The 25,853-nt window shown below is 42.6% G+C and overlaps 1 protein-coding gene across 1 annotated transcript; it reads right to left on the bottom strand.

Moving 5' to 3' along the window:
- Positions 1-11,862: 11,862 nt before the first annotated feature.
- Positions 11,863-25,257, bottom strand: TMEM64 (transmembrane protein 64). Its single transcript, XM_059836352.1, is given in 7 exon segments — positions 11,863-14,441; positions 17,863-18,018; positions 23,683-24,646; positions 24,700-24,870; positions 24,872-24,941; positions 24,944-24,998; positions 25,000-25,257. Coding segments are annotated over 7 exon segments (1,869 nt in total). The 3' UTR covers positions 11,863-14,246.
- Between the last annotated feature and the right edge of the window lie 596 nt (positions 25,258-25,853).

The raw sequence follows: 25,853 nt of genomic DNA, 5'->3' as shown, positions 1-25,853 counted from the left end.
CTTTCAGGCACTGGAGTTTGCAATGTAACTACACACACACATGCTCAGGTAATACCTTAACTGTGGACCTGACCTCCCAAAATGGTCACCTTACTCTCCATTGACTCTAGAGATAGCTAAAACCAATCAATGTCTTGCAGAAATCATTAGTTCAGGCTGGTCAGGCAGATACTACCATGGCATGTATAGAAAGGCCAGAAAAGGGCTGGTGAGATAATACAGGACTAGGCCTGCAGATAGTAACAAATACATCTTGTGCCTGTGAGCACGCATCATAAGCTTTGACTGCAGGAAATCAGGGAGGCTGGGGCAGCTGTTTACATTTTCCCTTCCTATTCCTGGCGTTATTTAAGACAATAGCACAATGTGAAAGGTGATGGTGCTATCAATATACATGTATTCTGCTTTACACACAGCTGACATTCATTATGTGCTTCTTGTGTCACAGCCAAAACTCTGAATACTTTAGTTTGCAAAAAGTCAACAAAACGTGGAAGTGTGAAGCTTCAAGTCATCTGAAACACACAGCACTTATTAAATCTGTTTGTGGGTTGTCACCCAGGAAGACTGCATAATACTGCAAGAGAAAACAAGCTAGAGAAGGCAGATGCCTTAACAGCTACTAATTGGAATCTAAGTACTCTTTCAATTACCTTTACTCACCACCCTCAGTCCCCAAGCCAGCTACTGACAGACATCAGCTGTCCATGTGGCATCCTCATCTAGCACAAACCGTACTGAGTGTGAAATCAAACGAGACACTGTTACACCAACAGTAGCAACACAACTTTCAAACTTCCTGCAGTAGGAAGGCGTGCTGAATATTTCATAGCATACATTTATAGCTAGTGTCTCCTTTTCGAGGAGATACGAATACCGTATTTCTGCAGGATTTCAGTGCTGCATAGCTGTAGACAAGTGATCAAATTCTACATACACAAACACACGGCCAAATCACAGCCATGCTGGACTTTCTATGCATAGATACAATCCTTATTCCTCCAGGGACAGTTTTCTATACATTCTAAGGAATTGCAAATTCCCAAATCCCCATCATTGAGAGAGCTACATATACCTGGTTAATACTTTTCATCATTCTAGCAGTGTCTGGAGTCCTCCCGCAGCTACAGGGTTCCCTTGTAGTGGGTCTGTAGCTGCTTGCAGCATGAGCAAGCCCACACTGTCACAAGCACACAACATAAGCACATAAGAAAACAGAAACAATCTCTATTTACAGATGAGGAACAACAGCTGAAAGACACTTCCCCCAAAACACAGGAGGCTCAACCTCAGATTTCCTGCTTTCAGTGCAGCGTTATTACCATGGCTCCACCCTTCTTTCCCCAGAAGAACGGGCTTCTTTGCTTGTAAATAAATACATCTTAGTTTTGTGGGGACCTGAATTTTTGAAGCCCACAAAGTCATGAGACTGTTTGAGACATAAAGACTTAGTCAGCAGGAGAAAGAGTATCCGAGTGTGGCTTTAACATGAGAGTTACCATGAGGGCAGCGGTACCATTCGGCTGCAATTACAGTGGTATTGCTGCAGCCCACAACTGCAGCAGGAGGAAATTGTGCTTGCTTCGTGTCTACCATGCTCTACCAGGCAGCATACACATGCCGTAAGCGCCTTCATAGGTGATTTGACCAGGCTTCGCTTTGGATCTGCCTTTTTTTGATCAGTTTCTCAGAGTGCTCTTTGTCCCCAGAGGGAGGAGTCTATATTTCAGCAGGACAGCTGTGGGCACACAAGGTGGCTAAAGGCTGGCATTGGTATGTTCAGCCTGAAGGGAGAAGGGACTGTATTACCTGGTGAGGAAAACCTGGTAACTCTCCAGAGAGCAGGGGAGTTTTCTTTCAACCCCTCCACGGCTGGAGAAGGATCCCCTTGCCTGGCAGATGTTTCCTCCATTTTAGATTCATCTGCCTCAGCTTGAGCAACGTCTGCAGGCTCACGTGCCACATAGTAATGGAAACAGTCCTTCTAGGAATATCCCTTTGCTCCTGTAAAGCAAGCAATACACTGGTTTTCAAAATACAACCGTTAAGAAGCAACAGGGAATGATCTCAGGCATTCACTCCCTCAACTACAATGCCAAATTACTAAAACAGTCCCCAGCGGGGTCCCTGTGCTAACTGGCACTCTCCTAAAAAGCTTCCAAGTTGGATTTGGGAGTTAGTACAGCTGGGGAATTCATCCAGTTTGGGCATCTCCACCCTGTTTAAGAGTACAAGAGGGTTTAGCTGTATGGACATGGACTGTTCACAATGCTGTGCCTCACTGCCAGCGAACAGTCCCAGACATAATTTATTAGTATAGTCACAGCTTAGCTCTCTGTTAATTGTGGCCTGTCAACCTACTGCCAAACTGTACAGCTCCTCTTCAGATAGCTCCAGCGGAAATAACTCATTACTGGAAGAGATCAATGAGAAGAAAAGAAACTTTCACTGTGATTCCCCTTGCTGCTTGCATTTGCCACAGACCACAAGGTTACTAAGATCAATAGTCATTTGTCTTCCTGCACAAATCCTTGTTTGGGAAGAGGTGGTCAGGGAGATTACAAACTGCGGACCAGAACTCCCCCTCCTGACCACACTAAACGATCTCTCCGTTTAATTAGCTGAACTTGGTTATCAACATGAGGAAGCTCCTAGTAAGACCCAGAGGGTTTTTTTTAATTCTAAAGAGAGATGATTACTGATGTTCACACAAATAGGTCAAGCTAGCAGATAGAATATAAAGCAGTTTTCTATCCCAAAGCATCCCTCTTGAAGAAAAATCATAGTCAGTCTTGCATCGATTTGTTTTCTTATTACAGGCAAATTTGGGGTGCACGTGGCAGCTGACTAGATCTTTGCCTTTTCTGCAGCTGCAAGTGAAAAGCCAGGGGAACAGCATTACAAAGGCAAAACAAACCGCGAAAAGAGAAGCAGCTCCACTGAAGAGGCAGGATCAAGTCCTGCTGCCATGGAAGTTTAAAAGATTCCTAACCCTCAGAAATCCCTGCCCCTTTCAAAAAACAAAAATAAAAAAGTCTTTAACAGTTACTGACCTTGTCAATACAACGAATCCGTTCTGAGAGTAGGAAATGAGGGAAGGGAGAAAAATACTCAAAATGAGCACTGTAGGAAAAGCTGCCTGTCTGCCTCCACATATCCTACCTACCTAAAAATTTCCTTATATTTTTAGTGAACAGTGAGTTTTTTAATTCATTTTGACCTAGACTGTAACATACTGTTCTACAAGAGGTGGACAGAGGGATTCACCTTCTGCAGCTCACAATGAATCAACATACCTTTTTTTTATTTCTTATGTGATTTTTCTCCACTGAATATTATCTTGATTATTAAAGGAACGGTATGTAGATAGTGAAATGATTAAAAATATTTCATTTAATGTAGCATTTAACAAAAGACTTTTCTTTGGGGGATCTTGCACTACTTTATTAAGCCATTGTTCTGCAAAGATGCGTGAACTTACCTTACTGTACAGACCTCTCTGCTGGATTCAGACCTTAATTATGTTAACTCCAAACTTTGACATTTTCCAGAAATGCTGCTTGGAACTTCATCCACATATATTCAAAGGGGAGGAGGGATGAAGGGAGAGACAGCTGGTTCTTTTCTATTATTCTTTTTTATTAATTATTAATATTGACTAAATATTTGTTGAATTTATTTGCTATCTCTGAAGATGAATGTAAAGAGAATGTTTTAAGCAATGTTCCTGCATCCTATTAGATTTGTAAGATCTAAAACCCTTGAATACATGAAGACACTTGGAAAATGAGGGGTTTTTTTGATTACCCAGAACAAGGGGAGGATGTCAGATACAGTGGGGGAATTCTCCCTCATCCCTCCAGTTTTGAATATTTAGCATACTGCTTTTTCATCCAAGCATTTTCTTAAGCCTTTAAGTAGGAGCTAGAGATTTAATGCGTCTATATATGAACATACTGATAAAATAACCTTAAATTTATATAAGATTAAATTATACTTAAATTATAAAATACAACTGGGTTTGCTTTTATCTGCTCCAGTTCCAGTCTCTTACAATGACATAATCCAGCTAGTTCCAGAGTGGGCGCCATCTGCATTTTAATTTGTTATTAAATCCCCAAACTGTTAAGTATACATCAGAGGACACAAATCTAAATATAACACAGAGTTCTTGGAATCCATATGAAGTTAATATTTTAAGAATAATGACACAAGATAATAAAGCTTTCTTATTGCTTATTGCTACTACTTTCTTATTGCAAAATTTCAGCCTTTCCAAATAGCAGCTGAAGACTGATTATGTATGCTGCAGACTACCAAAAGGAATTATATCCAAGTGGAATAAAACTTTATCCCAAGCCAACACAGAAGCCAGTCTTTGGCAACTAATGGCATTGCCTTCAACAACGAGTGCTTCCTTTCACCTGCTGTGAAACAGAAACATCCTTTGAAAGACAAATGTGCTGGGGGTTAAAACTAGGATGCTACTGAATGCAATTGCAAGCCCGATTTGGCAATAGTTCTTCCTGATGTTCCTCCCTGCAAAGACACAAGTGCAGCATCCCAGAGCTGGTTTCACAGGAGCACTCCCAGGGGCCAGACTTTCAGGCTGATTTTGCAAGGACAGGAATCTGGGAAGAGATTTTTGGCTTGTAAGCTGTGCACACAGACATGGCGTCCCACAAAACCCCTTGTACAAAATTGTTTTACAGATTAAAATTGCCCTGCTGCTAAATTTCTTTGGTCAGGTCAAGAAGAAACATATTTTGAAGTCCAAAATGCTTGTGTGCCTGAGATCACAAGTCTGTGAGCCTACTTAATCAGCAGCTTCATATATATGTACGTGTGTGTATATATATATATATATATCTGAACAACCGATTTCCTAACCTCTTTGTTCCACACCTCCTCTCTCTTCCTGTATGCAGTACAAAGAATACAGGCAAAATGTGTCAGCGCTACCTTCTTCAGGATCACCTCAGACATATGCTGAGAGATCTCTAGAGCAAAGCGAGACCATATATAGCAAGCAGCACTTTTGCTTTGCATTACATTGCAGCTCCAGCTCACAAGCCCCACATGATTTAGGCTGGGCAATTGAAGATGTTACTAGGGAGCAGGTCTGGTTGACTGTCCAGTGTTTCAATACTATCACAGCCTTCACTTGTGATTTATGTTAAATTCAGTGTACTTCTGAGCTTGTTCTGCAGTCTGCATTTAAACAATGACATCTAGGTAGATGAAGGTTTGGCAAGATTTCAAGAAAAGTATATAAAATTTTAATTCTTTTGTTCCAAACAGAGGTAAGCATGCCTGAGGCAACTCAGCAAGAGACAATCCCTCTCCAAGAGCCTTTATCACAGTATGTTGGTTCAGCATGAGTGAAGATTCCTGAAAGCTGCTGAGCTCAGAAATCAGTGGGAATCAGGATCAGGGAATTGCTGCTTTGCAGAAGATACCAGAGCACTCCCATTCTGATCCTCTTGTGCCTCACTGAATGCTGGGCAAGACAGTGGTATATATGCTAGCAGGTCAGAAGGCAAAGACATGGCTCACCCCTCAGAAGCACTAGCGAACACCACCCAGAAATGTTCAGTGCTAGTGGGCACTGAAGTGCTTTGGAGACCCTTGCTACATGCCTTCACACATCTTTTAGGCACCAAAGCACTTTTACAAAACTGGTCTTTGAGTATCTAATACTTATTTACATACAACAGGACTTCCAGTGTCCTTTGAGAAGTCCAAACTAATTATCTTCTTCTCTTGTGTTGGTAGCATTACCATTGTCCTGCTACTGTTAAATACCCACTACCCTTAAACAATAGAAAATATAAAGCAGTTACTGAGACTGCACAGGCCTGCAAATGTCTCACAGTGATTTCACAGTACTTAAAACATATATTTGCAAATGTTTAGACATTTGCATTAAGTGTCATTATTGTAGACACTAACCTCTCCAAAGCAAAATATTCTGCTCTGAATAGCTGACTTCTGGTATTATTTTTACCTGTTATTACTTTAAAGCTGATACTTTTAAAAGAACAGTTTAATAATTTCAATGGCATTTACAAGAAAATTTTGAAATTAAATAATTTATGATGTAGTTATTTCATTCAAGCAATTAAATACAACAATTCAAAAATTCAAGTTTGGGGGACATGCCTGAGAATTTATTCCATAAAATGGCAAAAATGCATATTCAACAGCAGGATAAAAACAAAATTAGTCTGAGATGTCATTTGGGATTACATATTTTCCTTTGTTCTCTAGCTGTGACTTAGCCAGGTCAGGATTTGGAGATGCCTTTCTCCTCAACCATGATCTTCTTGCACAAATAACTGTTTTGCAATGTAAATAAGGGAAGCATGTGCATTTCATTACAACCACAGAGGGACCACAAATCCAAGGAACTGCATTTCTTTGACCCGCAGGGCTGCATGTATGAACATGACTTTTTGCACTTCTGCTGTCTGGTACCAGCCTGCCCAGCACCAGCCCTCATGCCACCATCTTCTGCTTGTTCCAGCTGGACTCTTGCAGGCCAGGGCAAGGCAGGAGCAGACCAGCAGAAGTGCCTGTGAGGGAGCTGTGGCTCCCAGCTCCCCTTCAACTGCTGTCCTTGACTACCTAAGGGGCAGGCAAGAGAAGACAAAGCCAGACTCTTCTCGGGGTGGGTAGTGGCAGGAGGGGAGGCAATGAACGCAAACTGCAACACGAGAAATTCTGACCAAGCACAAGGAAAAATTCTTTCACCATGAAGCGGTCAAAGACTGGATCAAGTCTCCCAGGCTTGCGGATCTTCAATATTCAAGATAGCCAAGCCTCAACTAGACATAGCCCTCGGGCAACCTGATCTAACTGGATGTGATCTGAGCAGGGGCTGGACTGGATGACCTCCAGGGGTCCCTCCCAATCTTCAATACTCTATAATGCTACAGCCTGGAGACAAACTGCTTTTCAGAGGAGCTTCAGCTGATCAGTGTGACCTCAGCTGTTTGAGACAGAAGTTCCCAACTTGGATAAGACTATGCTTAAATATTAGGTGAAATAATAGGGTTTTTTAGGAGAAAACTCAGGTCTTACTTAGGCAAATGCAATCACACATTCCACCTATACAGGGCTTCTATCAAAGGTACCAGAAACACTATAAATATCATTAAGGATAATGATATGCATTATCAGAAAATACAGGTGCATCTCCAATTTTGCTTTATTCAAGTTTCAAGTTGGTAAGAGGTGCTGATAAGAGGAACGGATTATTTGCTCAGGGTTATGCCATGTTATTACAGCTATACATTTGGCCAATTCTGAGACACAGAAGTGGCTCATATGCAGTCAGCGTGGAGCGCAGGAAGAGGACACTAGGTACTTCTGCACTACACGCAACCCTAAAAGACTGAATCCCCAAGGACTTTTCCCCAAGAGAATATAATCCCCATGATACAAATCTAGCCATGCTTCACTACATGGCTACCTTTCCTTTACCGTTTATCAGAGTGGATATAATGAAGAAAAGTAGATTTGTACCAACATTCCTGCCACTTACAAAAGAAATTTCTGCCTTTCCTCAAAGTTAATATTCAGTAATCTTTATGAGTCTGCATTTTCTGCATTGTTAATACATTCTTCTGTGACTCCCTCTCCTTTTTCTACTTGGGTTTTAACAAGTGAAAAGGATTTAAAAGAAATAAAATACATTTAATCTATTCTCTAAGGAATGACTCATTGAAAAGGGGAGAATAACCTCACCTAATTATAGCTCCCAGGATTTTTACCTCCTGGTAAGCATACTAACACTCTTGCACTAATTGCAACTTTTCCCCTCCTCCTTTAAGTTTTCAATTCCAGTCTCAAACTGCTTCTTTATGGAAACATTTTTAGAACTCATTACCACAAGTCTTTTTTCCCCAGTGCAGATGCCAGGGGTTCTGGGGAGTCCAGGGTTCTTCCTCCTCCTGCCATTTTCCCCACCTCAAAGCTTGTTTGAAAGAACAGTAGCACTGTCATAATCACCTTAATCTAAGGAAGCATCATTTGCAAGGAGAGAGAATGTCCTTCATTACACTGACTGATGTAGATGGAAAAGGACAGATTCCTCAGCTGAAAGCAGCCAGCCATAGAAAAACACCTGCTCAATGCTGGACCAGCATATATGCATATTGGAGTCTTCTGTTTGACTGCAAATTAAGCGATAACCATACAACATCTGGTAAACCAATGTGGCTGACGTGGGGGTAGGGGGGGAAGAGGCATGCTATATCCAATGAAATACAGTTCAACTCACTGCACCAAAAAAACCAAATAACTGTACTCTTGCCAAAAGCTGGACGAGATACACATCACATTACAACCAGTGCAGTCTTCCCACAAAATGCAACAGAGACAACACAAAATGCTTGTAAAGTACCAATTTGCATGACATTGGAGCTGCACATGTTAGCTGCAGTTACTGGTACTACAGTTCTGAAACCCTAAAATTCAGTGCAACGTTAAGATGACTGGGAATCAGTGATTCGATACAGTGTAAGCTGCAAAGAGAAATCACTTCACAACTACAAAATACTGCACCCTAGCAAGCTCAGTGGCAGAAAAACTTCATTTGGTACAGGAGTCGCTGAGTGTGGAAGAGATTACTGCAGTTAGCTGAACACAGAACGTCATCTTCTGCTTCAATTTACATCTGCAGGAGAATATTCATTTACTGGCATGAATTTTACCAATCCTTAAGGTTTTTTGGCTGGTGTTTTTTTTGTTGGGTGTTTTTTGTTTTGTCTCTTTTTTAGAGCATAGGGAAAGGAAGCTACTCAGAAAGTGCTTTGAGAACAGAAGACACAGAGCAACCTCTAGCTTCAACTCAGCAACCCCTGCCTTCCCGGCTGGTGGAAAAGCAAACAGCGAGTGCACAGCTCTTCCTCATCCAGCTACCGCCTGAGCTAGGTGAAGCAGAGCAAGGCAAAAAGGAAGCCTTTCAGACAGGCAAACCACCTGCCATATACTTCTGCTGCATAAGATACCAAAAGGGCAGCAACAAATGTTCCTCTTCTGAGAGCTGTCCACTGCTTCTGGATTGCACTTTGCTAGCCCAGGTTATAAAAGCAGGCATTAGAGGCAGAGGTACGTATTCAGCAGCCCTCCAGAAGCCAAGATGCTCTTACTTAGAGCTCTTACTCTAGCTGCTTCTGAGACACTATACCCCAAAGCTGTAAAAGACATCTGAAACAGTCGTAGTAAGAATCAGCATTAGCTTCATATCATTGCCATTTCAGCACTATTTGCTTCCAGTAGTACATACCCCCACCCCTCCCTACCCCCAAAAATCCAACAGAAAACCTACCCCTCTGCCATCTGGGTGCTTCATCACGTACCGAAGCAAATTGTTACTCCCTCACAAAAATTACAGTCAAAGAATTCATTAGTCTATTCCCTCAACACCTACCATTTCTCACATTAAATGGAGAATATTTGTGATCTTAAGCAATCAAGTTTCTAAGGCAGAGAGTGAAAATTTGCTATTAGAATAGTCCATCACCACAGGCCTTTCCTTCCTTCCTTCCACCGACCCACAACCTTTAAGGGAAACAGTTATAGCTGACTGGGAACAGAGGGAAACTCCTCACATTCAGCAAATCAAGCTCACGCACATTGCCCTACAGAAGTTCTTGCTTGGGCCAGGTGCACATGCACGGACACCACCTGGTACATACATCTTTGCACCCCAGCTGATCTTGCCCTGTTACTGGGACAAACTAAACCATTCTAATTAGATAAACGTCAGCAAAATTTGCCAAAAGACTATTTCAGAAGTTAAGAGGTCCAAAAGCCAAAGCATGCTAAAATTCACCAGAGGAAAAAATGCTGACCTACCTCTAGGTGAGGTCACCCAGCTACCCTCCCATGGAAAGTAGCAGAAGCTGTCAAAGGACTAGGCAGTTAAGAAAACAGGGCACTTAGATGTATTCACACTTCTGACAACATTAAGGTTAATTTAACCTCCTCAAACTGCGTCCGCTGTGCTCAGACTATTATTTCTTCCCCTTCAGCTTGAAAGACTTGTAGCTCTCTAGATTCCCCCTCCTGCAGATGAGGAGGGATGGGAAACAACTTACTGCAGCCAACAATGCCAAACCATGCTGGTCTGTAGATTGTATGATAAAAAAAAAAAAAGACTTGCCACACTAACCTGAAGATACAGGTTTTACATCCTCTTCACCAAAGCAGGCACCTAATTACTTTGTCTCACCTAAGCTTAAGTGTGCTACATCTTGTCAACAGCCTCATCTCTGAAAAAGGATGACACTCTGTATCCACGTCCCAGGATCAGGACAGAACAAATCCTTCTTCTGCTATCTTGCTAGTAACCTTTCTTCTAAAACAAAACAAAAGAAAGAAAAAACTCTGTATAATAAACCTGTTCTGCTAATTTCTTTGGCAATGCATCTAAAGTCCTAAATAATTAGAAGGAAAGTTAGAGGACTTTGCACAGTCACGACAGCAAATCTTGCCAAGCTAATTTTCCAAATTAATCAAGAGTCCAGATCCAACCAACTACATATTAGTCACCTGGCTAGCAAGGAAGACTTACCTTACATTAATGAACACAAGACTTCATTAAAATGTAGTTTTAAGTTTAGCAATACGCCAGAATGATCTATCGAAGGAGGAAATGGACAGGATTGAAACTGCAGACTCAGTTATTTCTTGTTACTTATCACTAACAAATTAATACAAATTAAAAATCAATACAGCAGGATAGTGCGAGACAAATGCTAATGTCCATGAAGAGAGGATGTGTTAGACCCATCATCCCTGTGGTGCCAGGCACACCACTGTAATTCTGCAGGACTGGAGAGGACAGGGACCAGCTGCTTTCCCCAGCAGAGGCAGAATTTGCACGAGCTTCCCCTCTGCACTCGATTTCCTATTCCCTCACCCGCAAAACATCTTCTTCGGCAGATGGGACTGCTACCAACTTTGAATTTATTATAGAGAGGAAGCTCAAGTAGCTCTGTGACAGGCTATTTGCTTCCATCTTTAAGAATGACAACAGAGTGAATGGGAACACATTTATAATATTTCATCTTAAGCATCGTATCCTAAATTATTTGTAAGGCCACTGATGACTCCAGTAATCTTGGTCAGTCAAAATCCAAATCATACCAGCCTCAGGTGGAAAACTGAAAATGAAATGAGGACCTGAAAATGAAAATGAGGACCTGATACGTGACACTAATTACACACCACGGAAGAGCAGTTTTTCCATTCTTCAAACCTGACCTCAGTAACGCTTGTTGAAGTTATTGTGCAAAAATCAGTATGAAAATAGGAGTAAGAAGGAAAACTGGTGCCATGCAGCTGAGATTCCTTCTGCTATATGACGTGCAATATAGGTACGTTTCATATACAAAATGCAGAAATTTCACCACCATGGCATCTCAGAAAAAAATCACGAAGGTGACCTACCACGTATTATTTAAACTAGATTAATACCCTTTTATTTTTTAATTGCACTAGGTGGACTATATAAAAAAAAAATCACATCACTTTTACATTCAAAAATACCAATCCTCTTTCAGTTCAGTAGCACATTTCTCATAAGCACACATACGCTTATTCTTCTATCAAAAAGGCACCTACAAATAACTAACCTTCAAAGCATGTTTTTAAGTTTTAAAAAAATAAAAATCAAGTGTCTTTCCCTTATCAGTAACTCTCCCCCATGAAATTCATCCTTAAATCCTAACTTGTTACTCCTTCAATGTAGACAACTCTCTTTGCATACATAAAGACGACACTCCACTGCACCTTCTTTCCAACTACTTCATAGCAACCTAAACATTTAATACATATTCCTTTAAAGAAATTTGAGTGACTTTATTGTATAAAATTATGATTGACATGGTACAGAAAAGTTCCTTTTAATGCACATTTCCCATTAACTTGTACACAAATATTACAAGTATCAAGCAAAATCCAAAAGTCTTAAGAACTAATTCCATACTACAAAATTGTTCACATAGTGAAGTTACTCTGGTTACAAAATGTCATGGAAATAAAAGCACTTCAGAATACATATTTGGGAAATGTTCTCGAGTAATCAACACAACCTTAAGTTAGTTAAAAAATGCAAAGAAAGAGACACCCTCTTCAAAGCACTATTGTTCATTTGGCAAGATGGAGCAAAGTTCAGATCAGTTCATGTACTGAAGGATTGTTCTTTCCAAGAAACAAAAAAAAATTAAAAAACCTTTAGTTAAGAAAGGGCTCAATTATACTATGATGACAAATAACGCCATCAAAAAGTTATCTGGCTCTCTTGTTTTCACACAGGAGCTGTCAGAGGCAGAGATGTGTAAATGAACACTTCCAGGTATATACAGATTGCCTTTTCAAAAGCCAACCAACCAAACAAAAAAAAAAAATACCAAACCCCAAAACAACAAAAAGGAGACAATCTGAACTTTGTTGTTTCATTTAACTGGTTCAGTTCCTTAGGTCGCAAGACCCAAGAACAGTGGTCTGCAAAGGATACATATTTAAAGAACAAAACTGAACTTCCACTACCAAGGAACGCGTAGATGTCACGTTATGTAAGTACTGTACGTCCTCACAGTAAGACCGTTAGAGGCTACCAAATCTCTCCTTCCCCACGACCTTGAAGACCTGCTATTCTCAACAAGACATAAATGCTTGAACCCAACAAACAGCCTTACAAAAAGGAGGCACAGTCATACTGTTAGAAAATAACACAAAACCTTGAAGACTGAAAGCATCCTTAAAAACTTACCCAAAATAACTACAAAATAAGCAATGCATTACATTATTCTTGTATCAGATGATTTGCGTGCGTTTGAGCAATTGAACATTGGTACGTATATGTACATGAAACTCACACATACAAAACATCATGTTCAGGCATTATTGTTGTTTTCCTTTTACACACACATACACAAGTTACTATCGGGTCATCCAGTCTATTCAAATGCAGTGGAAAACAATCCACAGCACACGCTAAAGGAGCATTATCCAATACAGTGTTGTCTTGCAAAAATGGAGTGAGAATTCCTGAGTCTCAGAGACACTACTGTCCTCCTCCATTACTGGATTATTTATTTTTCCAAGGAGAACCTCTAGTTTTCATTTCTTCACTCTGATGAAATTTATAATAGATTGCGTCTTTCAAAAAAATTGAAAACTTTTAGAAAAACACATGCCAACCGAAGTGAATTTTTAAAGCTTTTTAAAGGAAGGGGGGATTCACTTACAAAATAAAGGCCACCTTCATGTAAAATTAGTACTGCCAGTATCCCATCATTTTATTTAAAGGAGAAATTTAGCTCCCTGTTCTGGAAGCCTTATTACATGCAGTCATGCGAGTTGAAAAACTCTACCCTTTTAACAATTAAAAATATTATAAATAGGACTAACACGGAAAAGCCCTTTGTTACAATCACCAAGGTGGTAAACCCAATGCAACAGTTAAGTGATGAAGTCTCCTTCGAATAGTCACTGCAATCTATTATAACTTCTGTATTTTCCCTTTTACTTTGCATATTACACAGTGTAACTTAAAATGTTATTTAAGAGCACTTCAGTCCCACAATGTAGGATTTAAGCTTGTGTGAATACATATGCATGGCTCTGCAACACTTTTAATGACTTACAAAAATACATTCAACCAAAACTTTATATAGGGTTCTCTTTTTTTTTTTTCTTAAATCAAAAATGAAGGAAAAGCCAAATGGTCCCATTATTAGCTAAATAATACACTCCAAGTTCTGGAAGCAATTCCCAAGCAAAAGCACATTCAAGAATAACGTACATTGAATTGCATACTTTCTCATTCATCTTTATCAGTAATAAAATTCTACTGCATATAATTATTCAGCCTTATAAATAATGCTAAGCAGAAAAATATTTACCTCTGTGCTACTTTCCTCAGTTTATAGAAGCATTTCTCAGTTTATAGGAGCAAAGGGGAAAAAAACCTAAAGTGCAGACTACAGGCCATAACAGGCATAATAAATGACCAAAGGTGCAGCCAAATTTGCATTTACATCTTAAGTTACTTCACCATCTTTTCTTGCTAGAAGTCACCCTGTGTGCAAGTGAAGAGCTGGTCGGTTGGTTTGTGCCACAGTACAACCTGTAACCACTTGTAATTTTTTTTTAAAACTAGTTGAATTGTCCATAGATATTTCTAGGCAATAGCTTAGGTTCACAAAACCTTACTTTATTAATACTTGAAATCACACAATATTGACACCTCCTCCAGAGAATGCTACTGTCCTTTTGTTGCAGTATGTGGTTGAACCACTGATGCTCGGTTGACTGTCTTTAACCAGCGATGTCTTCATTTCCATTTCACACGCTACAATAGCCGCATTCAGTTCCACTTGAGCTCGGTGAACGACATAAAACATGAGTCCTATGCTTATGACAATCTGCAAATAAAACAAAAGCGTGTTGTAGGCTGTATAAACTGTAAGCATGAATACAAAGCAACTGTCCTGAACCAAACAAAAAGTCATCAACGCAAAGATTCATGGAGGCATCTGTTGACTCAATGCTTCACAGGCAAGACATTAGAAGGGAGATGAACTTAACCAATGAGTGGCTCTAAACCTCCATATGCCAACAATGTAACTAGCATATCAGAACATAGACATTACATAGAACTTAAAACACTGATATGAATTGAAAAGGTATTTTCCTTTCTTTCCATTGCCATCCACACACTTGCTAGAAAGCAATCCCTTCACTCTCTCTCTTGGCAAAAATGTTTCCACAAAGAAACGACATGGTGTATTTCTGTAAATTAAAAGGGCTGTTTTCCACATACTAAGCGAGGTTGAAATTGTACTGGGCATCTGCAACTTGTGTAACAGCAGAGACAGAGCATGATGCAGAGTAAAGGAAATAAAACTTCTTGCCCTTGCCCCTCTGGTGTGGAAGACAGCAAAGAGCAGCAGTGTCACTGTGTTTCTCGGGTATCAGGACTAAACAGGACAGAATCAGAGTTTCTGAGCGACTTACAGTAGTTTGTATGGGAAGAACTTGGTTTCTGGAGGATGGCTCAGGGAGGGAACAGGATGTTGGTGGTGTGGGGTTTTTTTGTTTGTTTGTTTTAAGGAGGAAATATTGTCCAAAACTAGAGGTTTCGTTCAGGTTTTTGCTCTGAATTTTATTGCCAAGAATTTTTAAATGTTCACCACAACAATTATCAGGAAAAAAACCTGGACAATTTTTGCTTAGAAATTACTTATTCAATGACACTGGCATGCATTGTACTCCTCAGAGGCGGGCTTTGGTTTCAATAAAACACCAGTTAAGTTTTCAGCTGAGATCCTCCTTAAAAATAATAAAATCTTCAAACAAAAATCAAGCTGTCTCACAGTAGGAGTCCCTTTGAAAGTAGTAAATTCCTCTGCCTTTTTAAGGAATGTTTTATCCAACTAGCTGGAATCTGCAACTTCCTTTCAAAAAAACAAAAAGGTTATATTGTTTATAACAGAACCTAAAGTTCTGAGTCCAAAATCTGAACTTCATTATTAATTGGTAGGGCTATGTTTTCTTTAACATTAAGGACTATCACTTAAAATATCTATCAGCATGGCATAAAAGATGCTGGAATATCACCGCGTAAGATGATTGACAGGTATGGTCACAGGATAATTGTGGCTGGAAGGCATCCTGGTGGTCTCTAGTCCAACCTGCTGCTCGGAGCATGGCTGGCTGCAAGATCAGACCAGGTTGCTCAGGACTTCTGTCTAGTCAGGTCTTGAAAACTTCTAGGGACAGAGATTTCACCACCTCTCTGGGCAACCTGTTCCACTGCTTGACTATCCTTGTGGTGAAAAAGATGTTCCTCACGAATTCAAGTTACACATTTCAAAAGATGGCCAACATAAAAGTCAAAAACAGACTATGGACACCAAGTTCTGAATATATAGGAAAAATCCTATTCTAAAAGCTTACCCAAATATTTAAATTTGACTGGTTTTACAAATATTACTACAAGTAACCTAGTTCCCTAGATGAATAATTTAAAAAAATATATACACACAGACAACCATTAAATGTGAAGGATTTCTAGAGCTATTTACTAAATCAAAGTCCAATCAAAGCCCAGCCAGGCAAAGCACCAGGCAGATGCCTGAAAGAAAGTGGGAGAACCTAAGTAATTCCTCCATTAACGGACTCCCATTCACTTACTCAGTCAGCTCCCAAGGATTGCTCTCAAGGAGGTGAGCACTCCTATTCAAACATTCAGCCTCTCCAGCTAGCGCTTACCTGAGCAACAGTTATGTTACAACCTATATAATTTACAGAGGAAAAGGAATAATTTACAAAAAAAAAAAGGAAAAAAAGGAAAAGACCACTAGAAACTACTACCCTGGAAATAATATTTCACGACTAAAATGAAAGGTGATCAAGTAACCGTTTATTTTCTCTCTGATCTATCGAAGCTATTTACCCCACATTCACAAAGGCATTTTTAATACTCATAAGCCTGTTCTAAGAAGCCTATAAATTTTATGTTCCATTTAAGAACACACAAGTTGGGGGGGAGCGGGGGAGGTTTAAAATGGTCCTAGACTTAGTTTTGTATCTTAGCATTGTTAAACATCATAAAGATGATTGTAAAAATTGAGGAAGATAAATGACTGCAGTACCAACTGAAAGTCCACAAACCATGGTAACTGCTGTTCAAACACAGCCTGAAGTACCGATGCTGTCAGAGGAGGTTTTAATATATAATCTGGTTCTGAAATACTCATGACCTCTGTGCTCATAATGGTCTCAGACTTAAGGCTTACCCTCAAGATTTATTGACAAATTATTTCACCAGCTAAACTCATGTAAAGGTACTATATACTTCTCGTGAATTTACTCACTTGCAAAATTCGGATATTCTGATTTAGGCATTAGCAAAATGGTATTTCTACAGCACTTTTCGTCCTTAATACCTATGCAAAATTGGGAGCGTTCAGTGCTAACAGTGAACAGTGCACAGGTGCTGGGTCTCCGCACCCTCAGCACATATACTTCACAGGTGGTGACACATGGGCATGTAGGGGTGGTTTGGCAAGTCTAAAATTTAGCAGAAGATTACCACAGAGGGCAAGAGAAGAAAACTTGACAGAACTGTGACAGAAAGAGACAAAGAGAACACTGAGTGAGTTCTGCTTTGTGTCACACGAGGTATGAGAGAATTAAACTTTTCTAACAGAACAAAATCAAAAGAAAACAGTACATTGGAAACCCATTTCTCTGGCTATCTAGCAGTCAATAAGCCTGTGAAAAAGAAATGTCAGCTCAACTTTACACAATCTACTGAAAATATCAGAGTTATAAATTAAACAGTTTTTAAAACCTGCTCTTATCAATACCACATGCCATACTTGCTTGGCTCTCAGTCTGTAAGAGGTCGGCTGCCTCAGACTAGGGAGCTGTTACGCCAGAGAGCAGCTCTTAACCCCCGAGACATGCATTTCCCCAAACCTCCTGCAGCCCACCCCTTTTACACTCGAGGCTGTACAACCTGAAAGACAAATCAGCAATACTGAATTTCTCTATGTCTCACACACATTCCTATGGGTATGCAGCTTCCAAAGCAAAGATTCAATGACTTGAAGACCCAAAGCTACAGGAAGGAAACTTGTCTACTGCCTCCAGGGAAAAAAAAAAAAATCTGTCTTGAATCCCACTGGTACAGTAGAGGAGCAAGAAATTAGGGGGATATAGAAATAAACTCAAACACAAGAAAATTACTGTTTCCAAGAGTAATTGCTTACCCAAGCAGTCATAAAGAGACTGACATTACTGTTACCAAGGCCTATGAAAGCAATCATTTTAACTTACCTGTAAACTGAATATAAAATAGCCACTAACACTTTGTTCTGCAATCACATCCTCCATGGTGCGCAAGGTAGTGCCCAAGTATGAATTCAGGAGCTGAGTAGGAAGCAGCCCAACTGAAGAAGCCATCAAGTAGTTGGGTAGTGACAAATCTGTAATCTGAGCAAAAGACAGCGTAAGAAATCGAGCACAGCTCCAACACAATCTATGTGCACAAACAACCAGACTGCCGCTCCCAAAACAATCCATGCAAAATAATGAAAGAATTTCTTACATTACTTCACTGAAACTTTCCACTGTGCGTGAATCTAAGACAACACAATAAAACAGTATGTGGCTACTTTTCATCTGGCCTTTTTAAAGTTACTAGGTTTTATTTCATTTCATCTTACATTACGCAACACTTCTGTGCAAAAGTCATTAAGTAAGGATGCAATTACACTGTTCATTGAAGATGTTTATTTCTTCATGGTAATCGGAGCCCTACAATTTATGAGAATTTGCTAGCAGGAAGAAATTACTTTATCAAATGTGAAGGGATAAAGCAAAAATCTATTTGCTTTGCTTTTTACATGTATGGCAACTAATAAAAGAGGTAATTATTCAAAATGTCACTGATATGATCTAGGTAAACAGAATGGCAGATACAATTTGCCCCTGCATGGGAAGTCATATACTCATTAAGATACATACATCTATCAGTGATCTCTAGTAGTGATATCTATATCTATCAGTGACATACATGGCTATCATTAAGATTCTCTACAGAAAATATTTTATATCACACTTCAATCAGTAAACAAAACAGTACACACAGCTATAGCTTTTGTTAGTTTCTCTGGAAAAACCACTAATAATACTTCAAGATATCTTCCTCTCTTTGCTGTGAAATTTCTGTTCTGAGTCAATACATGGACAGTTTACATGGGAACAAAGTACACAATTCTAGCTAAATTAGCATCAGCAGCCATTGGGATATATTAAATGCAAGAGCCACGAGGCCAAAAGATATTTACACAAGAAAAACAAAAACAGGAGGAAACTACGGGTTAAAAATGAGTATGAAAAGGGCAATTTTGAAACAAGCAGTCTAAGGAATTTTCCAGACAATTCAGTTGATCACACAGTAATAAAACAAGTTCTAATTAAGAACAGCCCCTAACACTGGGAGCCTGCATGGAAATTATTGACCTTGACAGTTTTGTACAATGTCGAAGACAAGAGAATAGCAGCAAAGTTACTAATTTCATCATGCTATTCTTAAAATAAACTTTAGTTACTACGAAAGTCACAATGCTGAATTCTCGGAGCTCTAAGCACCATCAGTGGAAAGTTTTTGGGAGGAAGGAAGGGCAATGGAGGAGGAGAATGCAATGAAGCATGGATTAAGAATAATTCACTGGAACAAGATCCAATAAGCCAATTCCAAACTTCACACTGCAAATTACACTTCCCACAGACTGAAATATATACAAGCAACACAAATAATACATTTCCCTCTCTATACAAGATTAATTTAGATTTCTAATGAAAAAGCACTACGCAATTATTTTAGAAAGTCATATTTGACCAATGCTTTGAAAAGACTTTTTTACTTATTTTAAACATTATAGTAATCTGGGCCATGTAATAAGAATGCACAACTGAAACTTCCCATATTGCCAAGGGAATGAGGGAGCAGCTATTAAAAGTCTCTGAAATACTAATGCTGAGGCAAGATTTGCAAAGTAGGACACTGCCATTAAATCTAATAGAGCTGGGAAACTTCCCAAAGATTGTTTTAACACTCCCAGGCACCTCTTTCATTTCTGTATACGTATTAAGGACACTTCGGTTACAGAGCAACACGTCTTCATGTCTGGATCTGTCCTGACGCAACTGGACCTCCTGGGCCATGACAAAGATTGTTTCCAAATGAAGGGGCGGCTGCCAAGGGACACGCTGGACTGACACTTGTGCTTCCCGCTAAAATGAAAGTCAAGTTGAAGGGGGAAAAAAAGATTGCAGATGCTGTTTTAACTCCTGGTTTGCAGGGTTTAGACCTATGGTGGTATCCCTTCCCCCAGAAGGCATAGGAAGCAGATGGCATCCCTACCTAAGAAACCTGAGAAATTTTCAATAAAACTTACATCTTTCTGTGTCTTTCCTTCTGTGAAACTTTACCTGTTCTAGAAACCTGCCGGACTGGGGTCTGCATGGCCAAGCTGTCAAACAAAGGCTATCAGGACTGTTTCTACTGAAAGCTCAAGCCAGCAAAAATTAACAGTAAAATCTCAATAGAAGCATGGATGCAATTGTTATAGGCCATACCAATGTACTAAAATAAAATTAAGAACTACCTAAACACTCTGGTAACAAAAGTGTTAGACAGAAATTCTCCAACTATGCCTTGGACAGGCTTTGTCCAGCAAAACTTTTGGGTATTCTTTGCAGCTGACACCTTTGGTTCCTTCCTGTCAAAGAACAGATGCTTGTGTCAAGGACTCTGCTGGGGGCTCGCATGCCTTTGGGGATTGCAGCAGATTCCTCTCCCATCAACTTACAAAATCCCGTGTTTCAGATCAGGTAGGCTTAGCAACTGAGAGCAAAGGACAATTCTGACACTTTACTTTCTCAAAAAAAAACCCCAAAAACACATAGAGAATAACAAACACACCAAAACAAAAAACACCTAGAAACTTTCCAATAAGCAGAGTAAGCAGCCTGTATGCTCCTGCAAAGCAGGTACCATTTCTTGAACTCTGATTTCACTGTGTGCATTTCTCAAACCAGAGATACATATTTGGACACATTATTTCTTCCATAAGATACTCCTCTCGGAGGAGAAAGAAGAAATATGAATTCTGATCTAAGCTACACCTGGCACTAGAAATAATCAGTTCGCACAAATCTAGCTCCAGGGACCCAGTACTGGGAAGGAGGTGATAACGTGAATACCAGGCCTCTTTGCAGACCTGCCTTCAAAACACTCAAGAGTTGCCAAGGGGAGAGGGCTGTGCATGGGCAAACTCTTCAGCAAGGGCTATCAGGCCACTCCAGCGGCCCAGGCCACCCTGGCATCACAGGAGCAACAATTAAGCAAAACCCACTCAAAAAGAAATACAAACATGCTTTCAGTTAAGAAGTTTCTAGCTCCTCCAGAAAGTCAAATAAATGCATTACCCCAATGCTCCTACTATCGGTGCTTTCCCAAAGAGCAGCAGAATGACCTTAAAAAGCAAGATGTTCACGTCTGGCTCGTGAGAAACTAAGAAATTTTTGTTAATTTTCTTCTTGTGCTGTTTCAGATAATATGATCCCATCACTAATCAAATGCTAGGAAGCTTTTCCTTCCTTCTGTACATTCCCCTGCAATTCAACCTCCCCAAAACCCTCAACAGATGGCACACACCACTGAACAAGTGCTTGCAGAAACCAATTAATCCCAGCCCTGCAGATGACCCCTTTCACATCAAGGTTATGCCTTGTCCTGGACCTTGTGTGCCACTTCCTCCCTTCCCTCTAAGTATTCTCAGTATCTCCAGTTTACTTATAAATATGCACATAGAAAACACATAGAACAGGCTGCTAGAAAACTGAAGATGCGTAGGTTTTCTAAAGTTCACTGTTCTTTCCTCTACTATTAAGAGCAATCCTTTTCAAATTCATTGCTGAAGTTGCTAGCACGGGGAATGGATAGATGGTTAGGGCACCCCAAATCCCCTTGCATTTTAAACAAAGTAGAGCACTAAGTTTTCAAATAAGTCAGATTTCAAAGAAATGACAGCTCAGTCTGTGTAGGTAGAATTTTGTATTCTATACGTAGCTTAAACTCTACTCACAGTGAAAAACTGCCTTGAATTCCCAGATTTGCATGCAACACTTATTTTTCAGTAATCTAGTAGTTCATATTCAATATTCTTAGTTAAAAATTGAATACACGGTGCTTTATTTGACTATGCTGCAAAATAATAAATCCAGAGTAATAAATGCAACCCGAACTAATTTTAGCAGGCAACATTGAAGTTATTTGGCATAGTCAAGAATCTACTTTCATCTCACTTCCTATCTGTTATTTTAACACTGAAACCTTCCACTTGAAAATAAAATTATTTAGCTTGCAGTACTTAAAGAATACAACACACTGATTTACAGTATCATTTTAATATTGCACTGGCCTGAATACTCTGCTGAATCGTCTTTCCAACAGAACAGTTATGCCATGAAGGTAATAATTTTAACTCGGTAATTCTCTGGTCAGTTCTTCAGATCCAATACTGCTCTACAACATTTGATGACTACTTCAAGTGATACCCAGAAGCTGTGAATAACCAAAGCACAACAGCTCTCCCCACTTTAGAAGGGTCACACTACAGCAGAAACTTCATCTGCTACATCGAGACCCTGGGCTCCAGGGGGACTCTGCTCCCGGTGGCATAGGTCTAAGCTTCCTCAGTCCTGCAATAATATAGGTAAATAAATAAAACAGCTGAGGTTGTTCTCATTCATAAGAAGGAAATGGTTAAAGGATCTGCTAAAAAAGAAATTGTAAGTTGCTACAGCTTTTATGGGCAGAGATTGCAGCTCCTGAGATGAATGCCCCAGCACACAGTTTTATACACAGCAATTTTAAATATTTGATGTGGGTGTTAACCCCTAAAATTCATCTGGATTAATTTTTTCTTAAATAACAAATTTGGTATTCAGTGACCTACTCATTTCAACCAGATGATTCTGTCAAAATTAAGCAAGCACTTCAGAAGGGTACAGGACCAGGACTGCCGATGGGGGACTGAAAGCATGCTATAAGAAAGTGGCAGACCAAAACACTTGTTTATAGGGTCTCTTACATTGAAGAACATACAAGTTACTGTTAAACATTTAAAATTTTTCACAATCTGGTCTGCTTTGTTTTGATTTCACCGAGTTAGCAGACACAACTGAAGCATGACACACAGCCAAAAACAGATCCTTCAGACAAAGCACTCGGGAAGAGCTGTGGGTCTGAAATTGTCATCATCAGCATGATGGTACTCAAGAGCAGTACCCTCTATGTTCTTCTTTACTTTCTCCTTTAAGATGATCAAAAAGAACAGCAAGATCATCAGTTTTAAATAATTATTCTTAAAGAATGTACCAATCTTCATCTAAAAGTAGAAAGAAAAGCAAGTCCAACCCTTTTCCAAACTCAAGTTTAAATTAACTTTCACTACCACTCTGGTGTACCAAGTCCCTTTTCAGCTCTGAGCCTACATCTTAATGCTCTGCCCAAAATGCATGACCTCTCTCGTGTGCATGGACTTAACACTCTTTATGGATTTGCTAGATGTATGCTACAAACATCAACCCAACTGAGCAAGAATTTTAATCTGTCCACTTCTTTCCTTCCAGTATAGTTATTTATACTAAGTAGCTGAGGGAGATCTGGCAAGACTGCTTAAAAATACAACTTTTCCTCCCACTCAGATCACTTTAAGAACACATGCACTTTAGAACTGTTGAGTCCTCTGCAGATTTTGCTACACAGCTCCTTGGCGCTTCTAACACCAGAACATAGTCTCAAAAGCCAAAGAGCATCTCTAATGCAATGCCACTGAACAAAGCACCTCGAGAACCTACCTGCCTGCCATCCCTCCGCCAGCAAGGAAGAGCCACTAGCAAGAGCAGGCAGGGGGGTTGCTTTTAGTGTTGCTAAAAGAGAAAGAAACTAAGGTTTCTTCTTGGAAAAGGAGGCAACCTCCACCAGTGACACTGGCTGCTATGCTGCAAGCCCTCCTCCCAGCCAGAGCTTCTTCCCTGGCCGCGGCTGCTGGCCTGTGGCACACAGCCCGGGTCGGGACTCACCGCGAAGACGGCGTTCTGCAGCCCAAAGGGGATCGGCGTCAGCCGTGCCAGAGCCACCACCTTGAGGCCGCTGCCACCCTCCACAACGCGGACGACAGCGCTGAGCGTCTCATTGCCCTGGATCCTGGCCCGCGCCCAGTGGGCCAACAGCCGCTTGCAGGCCACGTGGGCGACGAAGGTGCCGACGAGGACGCCGAGCACCATCAGCCCCATGCCCAGCACGAAGCCGTAGAGGTAGCCAGCGGCCACGTTGAGCAGGATGTAGCCCCAGCCGCAGGGGAAGGACACCACGATGAAGCCCACAGTGAAGAGCAGCACACCGGCCAGGCTGTCCAGGCTCTCGGCCCAGAGCAGCAGGTCCCGCAGGTACTGGCGCACCAGGGCCAGCGAGGCGAAGCAGAGGGCCGCCAGGACGCACACGCTGAGGCAGCTCTTGCACCAGCAGGTGCCCAGGAGGCAGCAGGAGCAGCGCCAGCCCCGGGCCTCCGCCAGCCCGGGCCCGCCGCCGCCCGCCTCGGGCAGCTGGCAGAGCAGCAGCTCCGCTGGCGGCAGCCCGCCCTGCTCCGCGTAGGGCCCCAGCAGCAGCCCGCCGGCCCCCGCCGCCTCCGCCGGGACGAAGCCGACGGTGTCCCCGCCGCCGCCTCCCACCGCCGTCCCGGCGGCTCGGGACAGCCAGCGGCCCAGGTCCTGCCGGGCCCCCTGCGCCGCCGCCTGCTTCACGGCCCGGGAGAGGAGCTGCAGCGCCGCGGCCCCGGCGCCCCACATCCCCCCGCCCCGCCGCCCGGCTCTAGCGCCGCCGAGCCGCCCAGCCCCGTCGCTCCCCGCCTCCCCACGCAGCCTGCGGGCAGGGGCGGCCGCTCCCTCATGGCCCCGCCATGGCTCGGCTCCCGGCGGCGGAGCCCCGCCGAGGGCCGGGCGAGGGCGGGGAAGCGGCAGCGGGGAGGGCGGGGAGCAGGGGGCCGCGCTTCGCCGCCGCCGCCGCCGCGCGGGCCCTGCGGGCTGAGGGGCCGCGGCGGCCTCCGCGCAGCCTTCCCCCTCGGCCGCGCCTCCGGGGCTGCGGCGTTAGGCGGCAGCGCCGCGCTCTCCGTCCCGGCAGTGGCGGCCCTGGCGGAGCGCGAGTCCCGGGGGGCGGCAGCGGCGGTGGCAGCAGCAACCGCGGCAGCGGGGCTCCATCTCCCGGCGCGCTGGACTCCCGCTCCGCGAAGCGCCTTCTCGGAGCGGCGGTGCCGATGTGGCAGCCCAGGCACCGCTCTCAGCGGAGGGGGAGGAGGCTCGACTCCGGCGGCAGCAGCGCCCTGCCCCGCTGCGGGGCTCGGCGGCAGCGCCGCGGCCCGCCCCCCGCTCTGCCCCGCCCCGGGAGCGCCGCGCCGGCCGGGGTGTGCCTCGGCGGGGCGCCGCGGCCCTCCCGCCCCGCCCTCGCCTCAGGCTGCCGGCGGGCTGGGGCCGCCGCTCACGCCTCCGCCAGGTGGCCCGCCGGCCGTCCCACGCCGGCAGTCCCACGCCGGCAGTCCCACGCCGGCAGTCCCACGCCGGCTGCCCCTGACAGTTTTCTGCCCCTTTCTCAGAAGCCCTCATTCACGGCAGAGCTTTAACCGGCGGGATTTGGAGCGACCGTGCTGCAAAGCAGTTATTTTCTGTCAGAGGAGCGCGTGGTTGAGGTGTCTCTGATCAGACGGTTACGCTCGGCCTCCTGTGACATGTTGGCCGCTCTCCCTCCCTCACACGGAGGCTTTGTTTCGCAAACACCTCAGTTTTCTTCTCTTCGCAAGTGCGGCAAACCTCTCCCAGCCAGCAGCCGGGGGTTTGAGCCGAGGGGTGACAACCAAGGCCCCTCGGCTCCACAGCTGCTGCATGGTGCTCACAACATATCCGCATCAGGACAACTTGACTCACCTGACTGCTTGGCTCACGTGCCTGAAGGCGCAGACACACTTTTGGATGGTTCGAGCTTGAATTTTGAGCCATTGCTAGAAAGAAAGAAATAGCCTGAATACACAACGAGGGCACGATCTGGAGGGGTGTTTTCTCAGGAGCCCTGCCGAGGCTCGACAGCTTCGTAGGTTGCTGTTGCTCTGGCATTACTAATGACAGGAGCTGTACAGTGCAGAAAGGGTTTTGTTTTCTTTACGATGCTTAAATGTACAATGTGCTCCAGTGGAGTTACATTCCTC

Source organism: Gavia stellata, chromosome 3, assembly GCF_030936135.1.
Source record: "Gavia stellata isolate bGavSte3 chromosome 3, bGavSte3.hap2, whole genome shotgun sequence".
NCBI lineage: Eukaryota > Metazoa > Chordata > Aves > Gaviiformes > Gaviidae > Gavia > Gavia stellata.
The sequence above is the reverse complement of the archived record's forward strand: the minus strand, read 5'-3'. Positions and strand labels throughout refer to the sequence as shown.